Here is a 23,796-nt window from a genome sequence, read left to right as displayed (position 1 = left end):
ATTAAAACCCTAGAAGGAGAGCTTCTTGGCTGCTAGCAAAACACTTAAGCTGGCCACAGGTATCTCCCAGAAGGATTTTGGCACAGTAGCCTTAGAACAATACGACCAAAACTGTTCCACAAATGGCTTTATTTATGGGTAGCAACAGTCCTCTGAAACTGCCTATAAACCATTTATTGCTATTGCCAAAGTGGGCCTGGCAACAGCAACAATTATTTCAGCTACATATGTGCACCTGTAAATGGAATCCAAACCTGAGAGAGCTTTGATGGCTGGAGAGGTCTTTGGTGGTATGGCTACAGATGCTCTCTAGAGCATTTACCGACAGTGCAGGGGAGTGAAATTGAGAACCAGGCTTATGTAATTTGATTTTAAATACATGTCCAGTCTCTGGTGACATACGGCTCACAACTGCCAAAACTCTTGTTGAAGAGGGGACACTGCACAAATTACAAAGGTGCCAGGATGCTTTATTTCCAATCCTTGTTATCAGTCTAAAGGGGAATTATCAGGACCAAGCAGATCAAAGGGAAATCTGCACCAACCAAGAATAGTAAACAGTGAATCTTAAGAAAGCACACGAGGATACAAGATTTGTATAGGCTCATGCAAGAGCCTGCCTCAAAGGGGTGCCACGTCACACAGGTGAAGATGCTGCCTAACTTCAGAGTGGCACACAGCCACCCCCATACCTGTACACAAAGTGAGCCAAGAGCCACTTCTGTCCCCAGAGCCTCCTCATGCAGTACAGTTTGTGTCCTTGCACCAAAACCAGGGAAACTGCAGCCAAACTGCCCATGAGGAACAGCCTTTAGCTTATGAGAGTATCCACTGGCAGGGGTCAAACCCATGCCAGAGTCTGTGCAAGCAATTAAATAGTATAGGTGATCTCATGCCATTGCTTTAAGGCACTGTGCGCATGCCTCACTGTATTTAGTGTAGATCCACCCACAGAGTCTCACCTCACAAAAACCTCTCATTTTCAGACACTGGTGTTCCTGCCCTGGTGTTTTATTGCTTGCCTTTTCTGAGAAACAGAACCTTTCCTGCTTAAATCATGCTCCAGTCTTGCACCATGACAGCTGAAATCATGAACTTACGTTGTGGATGCAGGTCTCAGTGAGATGCAAAAATGCCCTATTATACTTGTTTTCTACCATCCCATGGCTCTAAGCTTCTGCATGAGTTATTGTGCCTTTACTGTAACCTAGAGACATAGTGTGGCTTTTTGAATCAAAAATGTTCAGCACTGGAGATACAACCAGCATATTCCATTTGATTAATTAAAAAGAACTCCCTAAGGAAATATTTGATTTCTTGCACCATCCTTGAATACGACACGCTCACATGACCTCTAGCCTTTCATTCCCTACAGAGTACTTGCACAAGATCCTCAGGGTAGAGTATATTATAAGAGTCATGGAAAGAATGCAATAGTGCATTTCAGCCCCCATGTCCTCAGTTACTACCATGTAATTTATGCATTGCAAAAATGACAGGTTTTCCTTTCAGGAACACAAACATCTTGACCTTGTGTAAGTTTCATTGATGTAGCAAAGGTCCTGAGTTTTCTTGCTGTAACGTCTTGGTTAGCTTAAATTTGCTGATTCAAATGAAACTGAAAAGTGTCAGAACAGAGCTGCTCAATTTGTATAAACCCCACATGATGGGACTAAATAACATTTTATTAGCTATATATCAATTTGTGTTATACAGCAGATTTATTTTCTTGTGATTGTTTAACTCGATGATAGAGCTCTCATTTATTACCCTTGTCACTGTAATTAATCAGGAAGATCTGACATTCTGATCTAAGCTCTGAAGAAATTCGTTCATTTTTTGTAACCAAATACAGGCCAGTGGTTTTGAGGCATCATTTTAGTTTATCCCAACCCAGGTCCTGGACATATGAGTTCATAATTTGGACTCTCTCTTTATGATAGGTCTTGAGGAACTTGCTGTGCACCGTTGCTAGCTGGACCAAGTGCTTACTCAGTGGTCACAGGTGAATGACTAGCAAGCTCAGCTCTTTGAGGGACAGCAGCAGACCACACAACACAGAAGTATGATTTGCATGCATTTCAGATAAAATAACAGAGATACATATCTAAAAAGTCACTCAAATCATACATTTAGAGTAACCTAGAGTTTTTCTTTCTTAGTCTTCCCACATGGCCATTTAAACTTGTCGGCTAATGTGCCATTAATTATAAGATCAGCTGTTTTAACTGCACAATTATTGTGCATATAATGAATTGTTTTTAGAAAGTCTCCTGGACCTTCATATCATCACTCAAAAGGAAAAGGACTCCTTTTTAATTAAGCAGTGGGAGCTGTTCCATGAAACATTGCCAGTGCTGAAAATTTTTTGAGAAGTTAAATAATAACTGAAGATAATTGAGAGCTGTTAGAAAGGAATGCTAGAATTTTATATATTTGGAACTTGCCTGCATTATATGATAGCTGATATAAATTAGGTTTCTGACCTTAAAAATTGTACTTAAAAAGAAAAGAGACTAGATAATTATACTCAGAATATGTAAGAAGCTTCCCACCAATCCTATCTACCATTTTGGCTAAATCTGTGCTCTTTTAGAAATGCTTTCACGTGTAAAATGTTGTTAGAGATATTCTTTGTGATATTCTTCTTCATACTGTACTGCAGCTCCCGAATTCAGTTCTGATGTCCTCTTCTCTTCCCCACCCAGAAAGTTTTGCCATTTTTAGGGGAGAGTCAAGGGAGAAAAGAAAGGGCTATGGAGAGAGCTCTGCTGCGCTTCTCACTGGTACTGCCTGCGGGGTGGAGGCCCAGGTCAGGCAGAAGAGAAAGGGAGCTCCTTCAAGCTCATGCAGAAGTGCTCTTCCTTCCAGGAGGCACCAGTTTCATTCCTTTCCTGAGAAATTACTTTACAGCATGGAAATGGCAACCATTTCATAAACGTTCCTTGTAAATAATGTTTTTAAATGTTATAATCCCTAGTTCCTCTTTCTTAATTTTGGCACTTGAATACTGTTGTGTACTACCACGGATTTTTGTGTCATTTTGTAGACAAATGCTAAGCATATAACAAGAAGAGCATGTCATGGAAGTTTACTTGTTCCACCTCCTTCCTTCTTTCATGATCGAAGAAAACAACTTGTTTGTTGGGTTTTGCTGGGTTTTTTAGGGATAAGGAAACAAATACACTCTCTTGGGCCCACTTTCTCTGGCCTTTGCCCTGGAAAGCATGTAAACATAAGCTGTCGCCTTTCCCTTTTTGAGGGAGCTTTGGGCGTTCTTATCATTAAGTATGTGATTGAGTTCCATCCCAATTAGTGTTGCCTTTTACAGCTGATTTTTTCCTATTGAGCTTAGCAAGCAGTCACAGGAAAAAAGGCTTATGGAACTCTTTACTGAAAGAGAGTCAGCTTGTTGATGTTTTAAAGCAAAGGAAAATTTGAAAGAAAAACACTTCTAGGGGTAGTGAAGGGAATCTGTATTCATGGTTCAATAAATAGGAAAATAATGAGAGCTTGTGAAGAGGTGAGAAGTTTCATGAAACAAATTTAAACAAAGGCATGAGGCTGAGACATATTTTATTTTGATAAAGGGAAATTGCATGAATTGTATGAACATAAACCATGAAGATTTTTGTACCTAGAGTATTTTTTGAGGGGAAAAAAGTAACAGAGATTTTGTGAAAAAAATCTGTGCATTGTGACATTTGTGGAAGTGCTATAAGATATGTACGTGGTATCTCATTTGTTTAGAGAATGTAGACTAAATCCCTAACTCCTCACAGCAAATGCTCAGGGTGAAGGAAGGTATTTCAGTGGCAGTGTGAAGTTGAGTGAAATGCACCTATGTTTTAGGCATCCTAGGCATTACCTAGAGCAGCATAACAGAGGCTCTACATTGCCTGCAGAAGGGGCTGAAAGAACAGAATAATGAGAGTCTTAAGCTGCCAGCATTGCCTGTTGAACAAGAGGGGTCACCTGAGCCCAGTAGCCATTTCAGAGTAAGGCAGTTTGGAGTCTAACTTTAAAGCAGCTGTCTGGGTACCCCTCCTACAGCAGGCCTACCTAGCAGCACCTCCCACAGGCACAACCTGTCCTGCAAAAGGTTGGAATTTATGTCTACTTTTACTTGCCCTGAAGTCAGATGCGCTGAATTCTCCACTCATTTTCTTTCTGACCACTCATGCACTAGATGACTTTGGAGACGAGTGTGCTGTGCTGGGGTGTCCTGCGCTGCTGCCCTGGGCACCAGGAGCAGCTCTGTGCATGGATGAAGCCGCCAGAGGGGGTGGAGAACATGCTATGGACCTGCATGATCAATTGCTTGGACTTCAGTTCCCAAGCTGAGCTCTGGATTTTGAATGACGGTTATAAACTATGACTTGATATAACTCAGCCCCTGTGAAAATTAGGCCACCATCCATTTTTCACCTTGAGTGATGCATTACAGTGAAAATCAGACTTTTTTTCCAAATGCTTTTTTTACCAAGTTGACACAACACTGTGCTGTAACATGAATAATTGAGAGTCATATGCAGTCTGTCATCTTCAGGCACCTATTTCGGTTTTGCCATGGCTGAAAGGTGGGTACTCAGCCACAGCAGATTAATTTAGATCACCCACATGAAAAGCCCTAACTACTTCCTATGCAATCAAACTAAGATCAAAGTGCTTCCAAAGGCTACCAAGAGTCAAATCAAAGGGTCTAGGTTGGGACCACTGATCACTGTGTTAGGAGCACTTTCATAGAACTATTTGTGGTGTCAGCACATGCACTTACTGATGCTGGATAGTTGTAGCTAGCATATGGCAGTTCCCAGAAAACAAATTAAAAAGTACAAAAACTTTTTGATTCTGTTTAAACAGACACATAATTACTTGAATGTTGCTGACATTGAAAGCATGGAGCAATGAGGGTGATCAGAGCAGTGTCACAGTTTTCCCAATGCCAAAACATGTTATTAAACAACAGAAAACACTTCAAAGAAAGGACACATGATATTTACAGAAATAATAAATCAAGCCTTGTGCATAACTTTTGTGCAGAGCAATATGAAATGCAGCTAAAAACTTGTAAATTTTTTGTTGATGACATAAAATGTTTCAGAAAGGAGTAATATTTTTGCCTATTTATTTGTGGTGATCCTAAATGACTGGAGTTTGCATGAAGAATGCATTAATGCTGTGACAAACTAGGAAATATTAAGACAATTTTAATGACTTGTGCATGCCTCTCATCTATTTCTTGGTAATTGCTGATTTGCTGTGTGATTAATCAAAGACTTCTTCAGGAAGAAAGAGAAAGAAATTAAAAAGTGGCAATAACAAGACTGAAGCCCAAAGTAAATAATGTCAAAGATTGTAAGACAGTGGCGGATGCCTCATCAGTTGTGAAATAAACATTTTGCAGATTGACATTTAGGATCAAAACACATCCTGAATCATAAAGATGTTGGTATTAGAAAAGGGTAATTGTGTCTGGATTGTGGGACTGGCTGACATCCCTTTTCATGGAGACTTGCAACGGTATGTCTAAATTTGTATTAAGAGACATGCCATAGTTGAGATGTGATTCATGAGCTGACCCAGCAACAGACTCGAAAGCCTGTTTAGCTGCTGGTAGAGGCTCCTGGAGAGAAGGAAAGACCAGTGCTAATCCTAGGAAGGCTTGGCAGAGCAGCCAGGTTCATGCAGAGCAGCTGCTACCTAAGGTTCCTCGTAGTGTCATGGACAAAGGGTATGGGGAAGTATGAAGAAGATATATGCAAGCCTGGGCATAAGCTGCCATCAGAGGGTCTAGCTGCCCCGTTAATGATGTGGAAGGCTCTCTCTGGGAACAGGCAGCAGCTTGGGCTGAGGCTTGTCAGAGGCCGTAACTTAGCCTCTTATGGGATCTGGCAGGGATTTTAACAGCTGGAGCTCCGAAGTGGCCTAACTGACCCCAGCACAGCCCTGACCTCAAGGATGAACTCAAGAGGGCCAGAAACGATATAAGTACATCTCACCTCGTAACTATGTCGTACACAACATAAGCTTCCACTGGAAAAATTCATCAGAATGTGAACTTTGATTTCACTGGTGTTTTAAGCTGGAATTTTTTTTCCAAATTGTTACTATGCATTTCCCAAACTTTTTTCCCAAGTCTGCTCAGTACTCTAAAGAAACATGAATGTTTCCCATATGAATCAAACAAGGTTTATAGCTTTTTGCAAGTTTTATTGACATGTGGTACTGAGAGCTTGCCATAATGAAGGAAATTCATGTCAGTGGGAATATTACAATGAAAAAAAAAGGTGATTTATTAGAGGTATATCTCTTCTTAAAGCTGGCTTAAATTTATAAGAATTTTCCAGCCTCTGTCTAAAGGTTTCGCTGGGTTTTGTATCCACATGTGAGCAACATGGAATGCTATAACTGCACTACGCTGTTCTGAAAATGGTTCTGCAAAGATATACTGTGTTAAGGAAGCTTCTATTAATGACACTATACTTGGAAAGGACCCAGGAACCATATCAGTGAAAGAACCATTCAGAAACATGTGGGTTTTAAACTTTCAAGTTGGAGTCTCCTGTTCCATTGGGTTTACATGGTTGTAGATCTTGTAATTTTAGCACAATTATTCCTAATTTATACTGGCATATCTGAGTAGATTCAAACCTTAGAGACCCTCTGGAAATACCAGTAGCAGAAAAACCTCTGGTTTTAGTATGGAACTTAGAAATGAGCTGGGAGATTTTAGCAATGGGAGAGGTAACTGGAGAGGATGATCAAGCATGACACCTGGAAAGTTAGTGTCTTGAGATGCTGAGAACCTTCAGAGAGAGGGGGTTTTAGCTAGTGTATATACTTATCAAACTAATTACACAGTTTATTTTAGCTAATCACTTTTCTGGGCAGGCATACAAATGTTAGGCAGGATAGGTGGAGAGACAGATATATTTTATCAGTAGGACAAGCCAAGTCAGTAGCAAAGCTCATGAAAATACAAAAAAAAAAAAGCACTGTTGTCATCACTGTAGGCATAACTTACAGCAATAGCATGGAAGGGGAGATTTGAAAGTCTTGTATGAAAAATTCATTTTTACAGTGTGAAACTGATTTTTTAAGGTTGCATTTGATTGTTTCATGTGTACTTAAGCATATAATTAACTTGGCTATACACCATCTTTCCTTCTGTATTAAGCTGATCTGCCAAAGATGAAATCTGCTCTTCAAAGGAGATGTTCCTCATGAATGTACCAGTTCAGCAACAGTCAAAGAAGAAAGTATATTCTTGAGGGTAATGAACTGGTCAGAGCCATCAAAATAAATTAATGTGAAGACAACAATGCAGCAATACCAGTTCCTGAAAATGCAGCCTAGTACAATGCTGTTTATACCAAGATAGACTTCCTATTAGATTTAAAATGTACCACGAAATTTCCAGGCACTTCTGACTAACAAGGAATACTTTTTATCTTTAATATGCAGTCCTTCTGAAAAATGAACTTGCAAAAAATGTCCTGCAATCATTTGTATCTGATTGCACTTCAAATCTGCTTATAATAAAGCCCCTGAAATGGTTTACTTGCTGTATTTCTGGATGACTAACTCTGTGTTTCAAATAACAGCATGAATGTAGGCAGGGGCATAGGACTTGGAAGAAATCGCCTCCATTACTGAGAGTTACTAAATCCCATCCTTTTTTCTCCATCTTACGCTCTCTTCCTCATTTTATACTCTCTTTCTCATGAAGCAGAGGCACTTTACATGTTGAAATATGCTGACTTCGGGTGAAATTCTTCAGCTGGGCACTTGGACTTTACGCAGTTGAAGAAAGATGGTTTGGGAGGAAATAACAGCTACCCTCAAGAGTTTTTCTGTATTTCACATGCTTTCGAGACTTACATGATGTATGGGCACCCACTGACCCTGTGCTCCTTGCTCCCTTTCTATTCCAGCACATTTTAAGTTTGTAAACCTTCTTGGTCATGCATCAGTCCCTGTTTTCTTTGTGGGTTGAGGCATGCTGGGCACTTCTGAGATTTCTAGCTAATTCTCAAATGGCAGCTCTGCAGAGGTGGTGTTAGGAAGGGTAGAGGATCCATTTTTTCAGGCAAATAAATACAGGAGCTTGGCTTAAGTTCCTATTGCAAACGAAGGCTGCAGTATCTACATAGCTCTGAGGGATAAGGTGGTGATTAATCTGTGATGGATGTCATTCTCTATTAATTTCTGGTAAAAAGGTACTGTGTTTCTTTCCATCTGTTATAAAGTGTTGGATCATTCCACAGCCTCCTTATTAAATGAAATGGATCTTCTCTTCTGTCTTGAATGGCAAGTTGATCCACAGTGGTAAAAAAATAGCAATTTAATATAACTTCAGCCTCTTTTGATTCTGCCATTGCATCTGTTAGTTCACCAGTTTCCCCTAAGACAGAGAATGTGATGAAAAACCATGAGACATCAGGAAAAGACATACTGGTACTCAACACCTAATTTGTTTGAAAAATAGCATGGCTTGCTTCCTTTCTAACTTTCACTATTTACACTGGGGACTACCCAGGCCTTTTATGACACAAGCATAGACACGCACAAGTACATCATATAGTTCATAAACTGATGAAGTTCTGTCTTGTTTGATTTGTAGTCTTTATTTTTACAGAACCACTGTGCAGGCAGTTAGTAAACGCTAAGGAAGAGATTTTTAAATGCTGCTTGTTTAGTCTGCTCTTGTACTTTGCAGCTGACACCAGTCTTGGAACAGATGATGTTTACGATGATAAAGGGTGCCAGTGTGATGTGTCAGTAGAAGATCTCACCCCTGCTCTTAAAACTGTCATCAGAGCAATCAGGTGAGTAAAAAATACTGAATGAATAAATATTTGAGATTTCTTTAATCAAGATACTAATTAACTGCCTGTCAATTAATAACATGAATTGAACTTCTTACATGGCTATATTTATTACATAACTAATGTTAATATAGTTTATGCTTCCTTTTCATCAGTATTTTAGTTAAGTTAAAAGTTACGATGTTTTATCTGTCCTGTTACCATCTTTGCAATGTCTAAATATATTACACAATTGACTCAGGAAAAAGAAAAAAAAAGAGAATAATGAACGCTGGTTTCCACTACATTTCCTGCAATCCAAAATACTGTAATCCAGTTTGATGCAATTCTGCTGAACATGTATCACCTTGCCTAGAAAATTATTTCCTTTAAAAGTTTAGGGGGTTCTTGAATTTCCATATTCCTGAAACTGTCTGTTATATGACTTTCACTGCAACTTTCTTCTGGTAACAGCAGAATAACTACATTCATTCAATTATGCAAAGCCTTGTCTGCTACTATCCAGTGAACTAAATATAACCCAAATAATTTCAAACTCATAGTCTCCTTTTTTTCCAAGAAAGCAGCAACTGCATTGAAACTTACACGATTACCTGCACTGAAAGCTTAAATTTAATATTCACCCTACTGAGACTGCCAAGGCTCTTCATTTTCCCAAATATTTTGAAATGCAAATCCTGACAGGAAAAATCCCCACCATAAAGAGTAGCAAGGAGAGCTCAAGCATTCCCTCTCTGCTGACAGCAAACCCGAGGATATTGCTGGGGGTCACCGCAATGGCTCTGCATCACACTCACATCAGTGCCTGACACCCTTCCTGCAGGCAGGCAGGCAGGCAGGCAGCAGCCACAGGGGGTTTTCTGCCAAACCAAGTGGAAAGATGATGTTTTCCTGCAAGGAGACTCTTGCCTGAGTCTTCTCAACACTATGGGAAGAAAGAACTCAAGCCCCTTCTCAAATAATTTCATACAGTGGTAACCTATGCGCATATATTTCCTTCCTCTTTTTCCACTGATTGCCAATGAAGACCGATAGCAAGTCAGGCTGTTCCTAATACTTTTCTCCTAGCACAGACAGCTTGACAGATCACTTCCAGACTTGTGTTCCAGTAATTTTTCCAACGTGCCTGGAAATGACCTCACAGGACGTGTCAGATACCAGGTCTGTGTCCACAGCCACTGCAACTGGCAACTCAAATGTCACTGCTGAGAACCATCTCTTGCCAGCTATGTTTCAGCAGGTGACAGAAATCCTTCTACACAGTGGACACCCACCTACAAGGCAGGCCTATTCCTTCAAGTGGAAAATGCTCAAATTAGGATCAGTCAGCATACTCCATTGGCTCTGGTGCCAAAGATCATTGTCTGTGATGATGCATTTTAAGTAGCCTGGTTGACTCTTAACTCCACGTGCACCTTGCCACTGTACTGGCAAGTGACACCAACAGTCATCTCATTCTTAATACTGTCCAAATTCCTTAAGATCAGCTTGAAATTTTAGTACTAAACTAATGGAGCTTGTTTACAAATGAACCACTAGATTGCTCAATGCATCACCTACATCTTTGCTTGGTCTCTTGATGATTACCAGCTCTAACAGAAACTAAACAGATGTGAAGGACATAGTTGGCAAACTTTCTCCACAGTGCCATCTACAGACATGTTCTAATAAGATGAGCAAAGGTGCAACAGTTGTTTCAGACATGCACTACTTAACGGGTAAGAGTCAAGTTTTTAGGTTATTTCCAATTTTTTATCTGCATACTTGGCTTACCAAAAAACAACTCATTTCACCACTGAGGATGAGAATAAGAATCTCCAGCTGCTATCAATTAGCCATGAATCTCTCCCAACTCTCCCTGCATTAGTGTTTTACTGGATTACAAGCGGTGCATACATCTTGCTTCAGAAATACACCTTTGTTTAAGATCTGTAAAGCAGTAATATGCTATGATCTTCAGACTTCTGTTAAATGCTATACCTTAATCTCTCAAAATCAAGAGACTGATAATTCAGTACATCAGGTAGCTGATACTCCTCTTTCTGATTATTCAGAGTGTCTGTTACCTGACTACACTGGGATCTATGCAAACATCTGAAGAAGGATCTGAGACACTATATAGTAACTGTAGAATTTCAAGATGATAACATCTGCTTATGTGGAAACTTTGTGCCTCATTTTGAAGTTTGTTTTTAGCAACGGCTTTGAATTGCAAAGGCCATGGGGGAGGGTAGAAGCTGTTTTTCCTTTCATACTGTATACAGAGGCAGGTGAAGACAGAAGGTACTTGCATAGCTTCATGAGACACTATGAAAAGACCCCAAATATAAGCCTATGCACCATCAAATCCATTCTGGCTATATCATCTTGAAAAACTGCAATAAGGGAGAGTCATTATTTTTTCCTGCTTGGAGCTAAGTATAAATTGTTTTACAATGATACAAATGGTCCTTTTATTTTGGGGAAAAAAAATAAATGAGCAAACTTAATTAATGCCTGTGAGTTTACAGAAATAGGGCATCCCTCAGTTTTGGAATAAGAAAGAACTGGGATATTTTTCAGTGAAAGGAGCCTAGAATATGCTTCTTACCCTCAGGTTGGGCAACAGTGAAATAGCAAAAGACAAAAACAGTTTTATTTATAACCTTTCATTTTTTTTAATTTCAAAGTGTTCTGCTTCAGTTTTGACCTTGCTCACTTACATTTTTCCCAGGATTAATTTATTCTTCAAAACTACTTGATTTTAAACAAACCCTCAAACTTTCACTTTTAAATAGTCCACACAGGAGATGGAGAAAACAGCTCTTCCCTGAAAAAGTTCTTAACATATTGACCCATTTCAAAAATAGGACCCCCAACCAGTCCTACTGAAGACCCATCAGGCAGACCTGTCCAGTAACTACATGCCAAGCTACTAGCCTCCTCTGAACCCCCACACAGGCTGTCTTCCACAGTCCATCTCTTGTGCTGCCCCTTCCTTACTACAAACTCTCTGTCAGGAAAGATAAACCACGACAAAAGATGAACTGAGGCAGTAGGGAAAATGAGGAAAAGCTACTCAATACATTTGCATAATGTTGGGTGAGCAGGGAACAGATAGGCAGTGTGGTGAAAAGTGGCGTGCTGCACAGCATGCCTTAGGCCAGGCCAGGATCAGTCCCGTTCCTTTGCAGCCTCTGGCTGGGATGAGAGCAGTGCACAAAACAGTTGTTGCTAAGGGTACTCTGAGCCTTTCTGCCAGTGTGTTTTGTAGCACTACTCAACCAGCTCTAGTCTTGTCGGGAGCAGAAAGCCGCTAATATCCTGCAGAGTTCCTGCAGAATAATAAAAAACATTTCATTTTCCAGCTTTATTAGTTCACAATGATGAATGCGTATCAGAGAGACTAAAAAGAAGATGAGGATACCTTGTTTCCATATATTACAATATCTCTGATCATTTTTCATAGCAAGAGGCGCAAAATTTTGTAATACTCTCCACAATGGAAATGATAGAATTATTTTACTATTTATGAATATAAAATCAGATTTGAGAAGCATAAATAAATATTCAATAGGAAATAACTGCAATGGCAGTTTCTGCTAGACTTATAAAATCCATTTTTAGCAGCCATTATGAATTTATTCAATGGCGGTGTTTCAGAATCCTCGATTTCTTTAAAATCCCAACACATTTTATATCTTCTGCCCAGATGGTCCTCAGAGTCTAGGCAAGGCTCTTAGATGTGTCTTTGGCTATGATAGCACTGTGTTTGACAGAAAATGTCCCAGGCTTCTAGGGGATGGGTTAATGCAGGTAAAGATCCGAGAGAGGAGGCAGTTTTGACCCACTCACCTTATGTACAGTGGAACTGTCTCTCAACCACTTTTGTCTGTTGGCCTTTCTATATTGGATCCTGATCTCTTCTGCACATTGCAGTTTACGAGGAAGAAGGGTTATTTGGCAAGGTAAGGATAGAGACATAGAGGAACCAGCACAGCTAAGTCTGTGTGCACCTGCTTTCCTGATGTAGTAAGTGATCAAACAACCTGTGGTCACCTCATCCTGCTACGGGTAAACAACCTCCCTGTCTTTTAATCTTCAAGACAGTAACCATGTATGAGTTTACCTGAATCCCAGTAAAATGAAGATAGTTCATTCCTGAGGTAGTGACAAGACTTAAAAAACACACACAAAAAAATAACATGAGTACAACAGGGCTGTACAGAGGATAGGAGATGTTCTGATTCAGTGCTAGTCTCAGTGAAGTGCACTATTGACAAGCAAAATAGCTTTTAATACTGGAAGGGGCAATGTGAATGAAAATTGAAATGAAAAAAAATTAAAATTAAAAGATATGCAACCTGCATGTTCGAAAACACCATCATTCTGGATCAGGGCTAATCCTGTATTTGGCAACTGATAAATTAAATGGATGCTGCTTTTGGCTGCTAGGGGTCAGTAGGACAAAAGTTGGTATAGGACATGTAATTTTCTCCAAATTTCGGAGCAAGTGAAGATTAGTGGGTCCTGGGGTTTAGACATTAACAATAGACAAAAGACTTTTATATATTGGTCTGCTTCAACACAAGACTCTTCTTTTGCTCTCCTCTGGGTGCATCACTGAAATAAGCTACTTTTTATGTCTAATTCTCACCAGAAAATTGTCATGCTTGTGACTGGGGTAGGTTTACGGTCATGTATCATCTATCACATTAGATTTGAGTTATAAAATACCACCTCGCTACATGGCATACAAATAATGTTTTTAAAAGCCCTGGGGACTATACGGTTTTGTTCTTTTGAGTTAATTCTTTCTTTCAGTTACTGCCGTTTGGCCAGCACTGGCAGTTCAGTACTGCCAGTGGCGACTCAGTTCTGTCTATGATGAGTCTTGTTTGCCCCCTAGTGGTATAATTACAAAAGACAGACTGAACTGTACTTCGCCCTGTTCCTCCTGTACATCTTACGGGCTCAAAAACTTGGGATATGAATAACATTTTCTCTTTTTCGCACCCACGTGTGCCCTCATAAGTGAACCCGTCGTTTTTATCACAGAGGAACACATCAGAATAGGCAATTTTTTATTCTGGAAGCACAAATGCAGGAAGCACAGAGGGTTTTTTTGTTCGATTATATTGTTATTTCAAGATACAGAAAGCAAATTGAGTTTTTAAAATTGACAGTAAGTAACTATGGTGAATCAACCAAATTTAAGAACTTCAAAGGAGTTGCTAGGCTCCATCACTGAAAGAATTCATGTTTTCTGTTTCTTAATTAACTTGCAGGCTTTTAAAATGCCAGTCTTTTATAACCCTTCAGGTTTGTTGCACAGTTTATGTAAAATTTTGCATACTTGAAGTAAAAAGAAGCCGTATGGGTCTGTTCCAAACTCTGCTGAAGTTAATTAAGATGGCATCACATGAGCTAATACCTAAACCAAAATTAGTGCAATTACACCTCACTAATACAGCCGTGATGCTGTCGATCCTGCCTTTTACTTCTGAACATTATAAGCAGACTGCCTTGATAAGCAAAAAAACTGTTACAAAGCTGAAATTGAAAGCAGCAATGAAGACTTGTGTGCACACTGATTAAGAAGTTACTGTGGCTGTTAATAAAAATCAGTCTTCTGTTTCATCTCTTGTAAAATCACCCAGTTGTGGTAAATTCAGTTGTCTTCAATTACGCTATTAATTCTCTGGCTCTGCTTTTTTAGTAGATTTTCATATTTTTTACTTTATCAAGATCATGAAGTAAAAAATTGTGACCGTCAAAACAGAAAGAATAATAACAAAAGAGTGATACTTTCTTGCATGTCAGCTACATCATTTATTCTTTGTAACATGAATAAAGAACTATATTCATGAGACTTGTCTGTGCTGTCAGACTATTATGAACAGAACACCTTGGCACCATTTAGCAGCTAAAAGAAAAAAAATCTGCATTCCAGCTTTAGAGGCATTCAGATTACAAAAGATGCTGAAAGCCATTAGTCTGTAGAACTGGCTGACATGTAAAAGAGTAAAGTGCATCATCTGACATATTTAAAATTGTATGGAGATCAATCCTGAACTGTCAAGGTGATGGACTACTCCTAACAGGCATTTTGCATTTTTAATTTCTATTATCAGAATCATAATTCAAGTTCTATATCAGTGAAAAGCAATCTCATTTTTAACTAGTAGTTACCAGAATGGGAAATACCAATAGCCTAAGCACTGCGGGAAAAGGCTGATACTATTTGGAAGCACATTTATGTATGATACAGAAATTAGAAGAGGATCTGTATACCCTATAAATCTGACTCTACATACCGATTATCATAATGTCTGTCCTAACTATACAATGTATGGTTTTCCTAAATTCCACTAACACGTTAGTAATCTATTTTTATCACAGAGTGAGAGCCAGGCTTTGGGTTTTATTATAATTCATTGTCTTACAGCTGCTAAATATATATCATACTAAACACGAAGAGAATGTATTTGCATGAAATATTGGCATTTGGAATCGGTTACCAATTTACTGTGTCTGCCTTTTAATTGCAATAGATAGCAAATATCAGCAGTTTGGCCCTAGTGGGAATTCATAAGCTCTGTAACACTGACCAGAATGGCCAACACAGCTGATCCCTTGGCTTCTCTTCCAGTTCTTATACAGTTGTCTCTTCTGCAGTTCTCAGGTAAACCAAGGAGAATTGCAGGTTTTACCAGCTGATGTGGAAAATCAGCTCACTGTCATTTACTTTCAAAATTTATCACTTCTATTATTTAAAGTTTGCTGTTTAATATCAAGTGTTTCATTCTAAAAGGAGCCACTCAATGGACATCACATTCACATAAGCATCACAGAAACTTGTGCAAGTCTCACATAAAAAAATAAATGCCATTTGTCAATTTTGAGTATTTGCTGTTACCTGATGCTTACTATTCTGCAGTAAAATTCAAGGAAAAAAAATTATGAGTGCTAATTAAACAATAATTCCCATAGACTTCAATATGGATCAAATATCTAATTAAACAATAATTCCCGTAGATTTCAATATGGAACAAACATGAAACTTCTCTTTAGCCTGCAAAGTTTGAAGTTTTAATCTTTTTTGATGACTTAAGTCATCAAAATTAAACAATTACTTGGGCCTGAATGTTAACTAAAAAATAAAAATTGATGAAAAATTGAGTACATAATTTTTATTTTTTTTTTTTACAAAAAGGAAAGTAAAAAACTTAAAATGCACACCAGAAGATGATTATTATTTCTTTTTGTGTAATTGATTTGTTAAAGTAATCTTTCTTCTAATAAGGACAGAAGTAGCTTAAGCACAAATGTAACTTACAGAGTATCCCATTCAAGTTAGTTGGCCTAAGCCTAGGTTTAACTTAAGCATGTTCTTCAGTACCTTTGAATGACAGATAGGTGTGTACTGATAAACCAAACACTGCACTGCTCTGCACTCTTTAAAATAGTGTTACTCATTGTGTCTTAAATAACTATTCAAAGGGATAGCTACAACACATTTGTACTTACTTAAAACCTGTGTGAAAGGAAAAGCTCACTTGCACAAGCTGTTTGAAATATCTTCCAGTTAAAAATTAGCTGTCAAATTTTATCACTGGAATATAATGTATTGCTTCACAACAGTTAAAGATTAATCTGTGAAATGTTTGTTCCCCACAGAATTATGAAATTTCATGTTGCAAAGAGGAAGTTTAAGGAAACACTTCGTCCATATGATGTCAAAGATGTCATTGAACAGTATTCAGCAGGTCATCTAGACATGTTATGCAGGATTAAGAGTCTTCAGTCTCGGTAAGGAAAGAATAATTTCTGCTCTGCATAAGCATCTTACGTTATGTCATTCACAACATAATGAATATTGGTAATCTTTAACATTTCTGTGTTATATTTGGGTAAAAATTGCCATCCATGCTTCAGCCCAACCTCTCTGTGAGCACAGATAAGCCAGAAACTACGTTGTGGGTAAAAGCAAGCAAAAAAACATGTATCTAAATTATCCCCAGAACATGGAAGTCTGAACAACAGAAAAGGTAATCCTTTACCTGTAAAGCCCAGTCATAACCAAGGAATTTAGTCAGGAGTCTGCCAAAAGGAAGACTTTCTCTTTTCACATAAATGAAATTGTGAACTGCTGGTAATGCAGTAAGTATGTAGTTTTTATGTTCAAAATTCCCAGCAATAATAATTTGAAAACAAAACACAACTTTCCATCATGTGTATCATTACCAGCATTAGGGCTGAGTCCTCTGCTTCAAACTGACAACTTTCCCAGGACTTGATGCTGTTGTTAGGATGGGATTGCTGAAGGTGGCACTGGTATGTCTGTTCCTCCACAACATCAGGCTGCTGGAGAGTCTGCCTCCTCTCTCCCCCATTTAGTAAGTCTAGCTCTGGCTCTCCCAGATGATGGCTAAGTTCTGGCTGCTGGTTAGTGTCAACAGAAAAGAAACCCAGTCTCAAATGCCTTCTTTTTTTAATTAATAAAATTGTCTTTTTCTCAGGTGCTTCTCTGAAGTACTGTGATTTTAATTTTTAATATACAGATACAGCAAACACTTTGAAATCATCACCGTTTTCAGCAATCACAGCATCTTCTGATTTCTCTTACAGCGTTGACCAAATTCTTGGGAAAGGACAAATTACAGCAGATAAAAGAAGCAGAGAAAAGAATCCTGCAGAGAATGAGACAACTGATGACCTCAGTATGTTAGGACGTGTAGTCAAGGTGGAGAAACAGGTAATTATCTGTGTCACTTTGTCTTGCTCTATTGCTCACGCTTTTTGTCTAATTTATTGCCAGTTTCAAAGGCTGAACAGGCTTGGTTGGGGTTTGTTCTAATATTTGGTTCATTTACATGTTGAAATAAAATTGGTATTACTAGCATTACCATAACTGTCTTCCATGTACAAAAAAGTAAGTTAGGAAAAATCACAGATTACATTTTTTTCCCCCTTTTATCAGCTTGCTTATGAAAAATTTACATGGCTTTTGACATTCTTTTTCCAAGTCTCAATAGAATATACCAAGCTTTTTCCATTTTTCTCATCAGCAGTCACATTTTCCCTTTGCTTGGGTTAAAAATATTTTAAATTAGTATTTGGCATCAATGTTAACCTTTTCCTCTCCTCCTGTAGGTACAATCCATTGAGTCAAAACTGGACTGTCTATTAGATATTTATCAACAAGTTTTGAGAAAAGGATCTGCATCTGCGCTCACTTTGGCTTCATTTCAAATGCCAGCTTTTGAGTGTGAGCAGACTTCTGATTACCAGAGTCCATCGGACAGCAAAGATTTGTCCAATTCTGCACAAATTAGTGGATGTGTATCCAGATCAGCTAGTGCCAATCTTCCTCGTGGCCTGCAGCTTATACTGACACCAAATGAATTTAGCACTCAGGCTTACTATGCTTTCAGTCCAGCTATGCATAGTCAAGCAACGCAAGTGCCAAACGATGGACCTGCAACAGTTAATAATACATCAAACCAAATAAACCAGGCAACTAAGCCAGCAACTCCAACAACATTACAAATACCACCCTTCTCATCAATGAAGCATATCAATAGGCCCGAGCCAGTTCATATTATTCCTGTAACCACACAGGAAAATATTTCCGATGTCACCGCTTGCCTTGTTGCATCAAAGGATAACGGACAAGTTGCACAGCCCAGTGCGACGAAGGATCTCACATGGAGAAAAAGTCTGGATACAGAAGGGGAACCTTTGCTCTCAGTTAAACCTGTGGTGCAAATGGATTTAGGAAAATCTTTATCTGTACAAAACCTTATACAATCAACAGAAGAACTGAATGTACAGATGGCTGGCAGTGACTCCAGTGGTTCCAGAGGTAGCCAAGACGTATACTCCAAATGGAGGGAGTCAAAATTATTTATAACTGATGAAGAGTTGGAGACAGAGGCAGGAACAGAGACTACTGAAGCCATCTCACGCCCATTAGTGGAAACAACTCTCTCTGCTGACTCTCTAAGGACTGGAATATCAAGATCATCTCAAAGCATCTGCAAGCCAGGGGACGGTACAGAAGCACTCAATCTGCTCCATGTCAAACTTAAATAACAGCTTGTGGGCTTTCGTCATTGGCTGGGTCATTCCTCTCGTCATACATATCATAGCATGAACTGTTTTGAAAGCCTTTTTAATAAGATAAAATTACAAAAATCAGGATGAATCTGCAAAGCAGTTGAATGAGCCCATATCTCCTAGTTGCATGTAAATGCATGTTTAAGTGATGGCTAAGATTCAGATTTACACCTACAGTACAGCAGCCTTTCATGTAGTACAGTAGGTTTAAATAATGAGTTGCCTACAAAGCTAATGCTGCAGGATGTATCAAAAAGCAAAAATTCGAGCATTTAGACCTAGTGCTGTTTTTACAGGGCAGAAGTAAAAATTGTAAGGTTTAAAGCACTTTGCTTCTGAACTACTTAAATATATATATATAATGTCCTGATTTAGATGATAGTTTATGTTTACAACAACAAAAATTATCTACAGCTGCTAGCAAGGTACCAAGGAAGCCAGTAATATGGGATCAGAAATGGCTGCCAGTTGCAAGATACACCCATTAGTTCATCAGTAATCAGTTATTTTTAACTCTGAAAACCAGTATGTTAATATCCATTCGTTTTTTGGTGATTTAGTGCTTTGGCAAAAGAACCTGACACACCACTATCATGTTGAATTTTTGTATAACAAGAACATTCTTTTGCTATGAAAAGTTTGTATTTTAAGGGTTGGGGCTGGCCTTAGAAGGGGATAACCTGTGTGACTGCACTAAAAATTATGGGGAATCTCTCATTCTTCCTGTCTCATTGAGGAGCGAGCTTGTGAATTTTGGCAGCAGTAGGTGAGGGAATGAAGCAGGTGCTGCCTTTATTGTAGAAGCTGTATTTTCTTGTGTGGAAATTTTGGCAATTTTCCTTGCAGCCCCAACCTGATACCATGACAGCACGTGATAAGGCTGGGAAAGGAGGGAAAATGAGGAGCTGAAATACAGAGTAAAAGTAAATAGGACAGAACTGGGAAGAGAGAAAGGCAGGAAGAGAAATGATCCCAGAAAAGGAAGGTAAAGAGGCAAAAAGATTCATGTGTTTTAAATCCAGCTTATCAGTCACAGATATTGAGTGTTATTTCAAAAAAAAAAAAAAAAAAAAAAAAAAAAAAAAAAAAAAAAAAAAAAAAAAGCTATGTAGGCAATCAGAAATGGAAATAGAAGTAGGAAAGACTGAGGGAAAAAAAAAAAACAAACCCTAAAAGCAAGGGGTTTTTCGTTTGTTTGAGCTTTTTTAAAAAAAGAGGAGGCAGGAGAGGAAAGTGGGCACACTCACAGTTCAACACTGTGTCCCAACTGCAGTCATTTCTTGTGAACTTTCCAAGAAAGGACCTTCATACTGCTTCCTCTTAATACCCGAGTTTTAAATTCAAAGTCTACATCAGAGCAAGCATTCCTGCTTGATACATCCTCTTTTTTTCTTAACCTAACCTACAGTTCCCTCCTGCTGAGACGCAGGAACAATGTTAGTGCCTATCTGCACATCCCCAGCAAGGCTTCACCACTGGGAGAACCCTTGCAGACCCTAAACAGGCTTTCGCTCTTCCCAGCTGAATGAGGTTTCTGTGCTTTGCCTTCCTCCAGATTTATGACCCACCTGCACCACAAGCTTGTAGACAACCCACCTTGGGCTCAGCTTCCCTCTAGCAGCAGGAACACCGAATGTATTGGGGGTGCCAGTGCCAGCTCACTCAGGGCGGTGTTTTCTCAAGGCCCAGACCTGCTGGGAACTTACTACATCAAAACTTACATCAAAAACATCACTCCAGTCTTAACCATGGCTAAATGCTGTAGATTGTATTGTGAAGGACTTGATCTGTTTACTATAAAACCATTGTAATTTCTGCTTCCATATCTCCTTTACAGAAGTATTCCTGGATGTTACATGACAACCTTATTATGTGAAAGTACATGCAAACTGTAGAGTGTATATATTGTGTTGTTATACGGGGTCCACGGATAGTACACTGTGTTCCATGGCTCACGCTGGAGCAAACTTCAGCTGTTAAATCCTGAAAGACACCTTGAAGCACAATTTCCTCACCACTGATTTGCCATATGACTTAGCACATTCAGCCTTTCTTGTTTTCTTTTATATGCAGTCTGACATACTAAACGTGATTACAACAGTACCTTTGTGAGGATAAATAGTGGGTGTTTTCCACATCTCAGTTCATTTAACTATTAACTTATTTGAATGTCTCCAGTTTACCCAGACAGATCTGTAAGTTTAGAGTACTATCCAAAATTTTAAAACTTACAAGGTTGGGGGTTTTTAGGTTTTTCTTTATTTTTCCTAACTCTTTATGGTGCCTTGGTCACCTTTCATATGGACCCTCCTGCTGACCTAAGCATAAACCTGCATTTAGGATCACTTAAGAAGAAAGAGGTGGGGCACATGGCAACTGTGTTCAGTATTGAAACTCCCTTCCCCTCCTTGATGAGATTGAAAAATCAAGGCATCATGAATTGGACACCACTCTTCCACCTTTATCTGCGTGAGCAGATGGCTGCAGCCCCATTGACTCAGAAGGCGTCAATGAGAGAACTGAGCATTGGCCCTGCCTGTACCAATTCCGCACAGAAACAGAGCCTTGGTTTTGCTGATAATTTATCTCACAGAAACTTGGTATTTTTGCCTTAAATGACATGCTTGAGTCCTTCTAACTTTAAGTTAATTTATTTAATACAATTTTGTGCACAAAAGAATGAGTTCTATAAATTATGTATGAAAATGTTAATGTCTTTACAAAGTACTAATAAATCCAGAAGATCATATCTTTTCAAATTATGGTTTAAAATCCTATTTTTTTTTCTTTTATGCTCACCATTATTATTTTTGTAGCTGAAAGTCTTATCATGTAGGAATTTTTTAACATAATATTGATAGAAAATAGAATGAATATGTGAAATTCTGGAGAGGAAGAATTGTTTGTTTGGATTTTTATAAGCTTAGCTCGTATTTCCTCATGAGGAGTTTCCTGTTTCTATGCTTTTGCTTTAAAAGACAGTGTCATGAGTGACAGTCATTCATTGGCTTCACAAAAGAAGGACCTGTGTGGCTTTTCAAGTCTTGCCCTGAGCTCCTTAAAGTCCAGCTCAGGACAGCTAATAGGAATTGTTCATGAGTAGAGACAAAGGACAAATTTTTTTCTGATTACAATCCACTTGAGGATTGTTGAAGACAGAATCTGAACTTAAGTAAGAGCTTCAGGAATTAAGCCTTATCCAAGCAACTGTTTTCTGATCAGCATGTTTCTTGCACCTGATTGAAGACAGAAAAGAAAACAGAAAAGAAACAAATAGGTTTGATGTTTATTATTTGTTAAAAAATTTGTATTTGCTCCTGGCTTATATGATCTATACTTTTTATTTAAATATGAATATGGTGGTTTAGCCTAGGGTTCAAGATTGCAAAGATCATACACTTTTATTCACAGTGCCCACGGTTGTTCCATATATTTTTGAGATAATCCTACTTAGAGTGACTTGCTCTCATTATAGTATGGTGATGAGTAATTCACCTGCTCTTCTGTGATTGGTCAAATCATATCAAATTGCTGATGTATAGTAGAACATCTGGTGTACAATACTATTTCTGGATTGGGACCTGCAATCCTTACTCAAGCAGAAATTCTACAGAATACCTTCATTCTATGGAATTAAATATTTTTTCTTGAATTGGGAGCTCAGGTTCAAATCCTTATTTTGTTGGGCATCTGTTTAAAGTGAAAATGGTAATATTCCAGTTATTTCCTGAGGAAACTAATACTTAGCTGAATTTACCCATGTCACATTGACTATATAAAAAATAACGCACAAAGTACTGATGTAAAAAGGGATGAAGAGAAGGGACATTTTTTAAAAGCACAGAGAAAAGGAGAATAATCAGAAAAAAAGGAGTAAGCAGGAAAAGAATATATAACAGCAAAGGAATGAAAAAAGAGTTTAAACACCTGATGCTAAATTCATCCTTGGATGGCTTCACTGACTTCAATGAATTCACTGCCCAACTGGGTGAAGTTCAGCCTCCATTGGGATAATCAGGCTCAGTTCCAGTGATCTTAAAGGAACTGAACCCACCTATAACAGGAATGAACTTGCCTCTCTGGGCCAACTTTTATCCTGACTCATATATCATGCAATCCTTTTGGATTCATTAGGTTTGGATGAAATACAGGTCAGAAAAGAATTTGCCCCAGATATTTCTGCTTCACATTTTTTTTCAAGTGTGTTAATCGACTTAAAATGGATTACAACATCACACAAAGTGCTGTCACTGTCTACAAAAGTTAACTGGTTTTTAAAATAAGAACTGTCCCCTGCAGCGTCAGTGGAAGCATGTAATATTTTCCTGTCCATTCATCTGGGTGCAAATGTGGCCGTTCATTTAGCTGTGGCTACATATAGGACAATTCCAGACATATCCAATATCATCTGCTATTGGAAGCATTTTTTACTTCTTTGAAAGATAAAAAAGTTTCATAACAGGCTTAAGAAATGATGAAGGCTGCTTCCACTGACACTGCAACAACATTAGCCAGTACATTACAATGTTAATTGTAACTTCTTGACAACGTTGAATCCATATTGTTGTTAATAAAAATGATTTTAAAAGTACCATGCTTACTGGGTTTTTTTCCTTACATAAAAGATTGTGTGGTGTTAGCATGTGCCAGGCAAGAAAATAATTTAAACTTGCTCACTGTTTTCCTTTTGAAATTTTATAATTTTTTTTTGAATGGACCAAACTGGAATTTAGCCAGAATAAAGTGCACACAAACCGGTCTGATAGGTTCAGTTTCTGGTTACCATTTACAGCAGAGTTTACTTCATGTTTCAGCACCTCTATGAAAATGAGTTTGGAAGTTGTTATTACCTTCCCTGTTAGAT

The 23,796-nt window shown here is 38.5% G+C and overlaps 1 protein-coding gene across 5 annotated transcripts in view; it reads left to right on the top strand.

Moving 5' to 3' along the window:
* Nucleotides 1-18,908, top strand: part of KCNQ5 (potassium voltage-gated channel subfamily Q member 5) — a gene marked incomplete at both ends in the record, with an annotated part of 274,300 nt that extends 255,392 nt beyond the window's left edge. For 4 of the 5 annotated variants that reach the window (XM_080616896.1, XM_080616894.1, XM_080616893.1 and 1 more), the window contains 4 exons: nucleotides 8,723-8,831; nucleotides 16,491-16,622; nucleotides 17,442-17,568; nucleotides 17,967-18,908. In XM_080616896.1, the coding sequence (XP_080473022.1) occupies nucleotides 8,723-8,831; nucleotides 16,491-16,622; nucleotides 17,442-17,568; nucleotides 17,967-18,908 (1,310 nt within the window). The remainder of the gene's footprint in view (nucleotides 1-8,722; nucleotides 8,832-16,490; nucleotides 16,623-17,441; nucleotides 17,569-17,966) is intronic. The other variant, XM_080616895.1, reaches the window with a different exon arrangement.
* Between the last annotated feature and the right edge of the window lie 4,888 nt (nucleotides 18,909-23,796).

This window comes from Psittacula echo, assembly GCF_963264785.1.
Source record: "Psittacula echo genome assembly, chromosome: 4".
In the NCBI taxonomy this organism is placed as follows: Eukaryota; Metazoa; Chordata; class Aves; order Psittaciformes; family Psittacidae; genus Psittacula; species Psittacula echo.
This window is presented reverse-complemented; position numbering and strand designations above follow the sequence as displayed.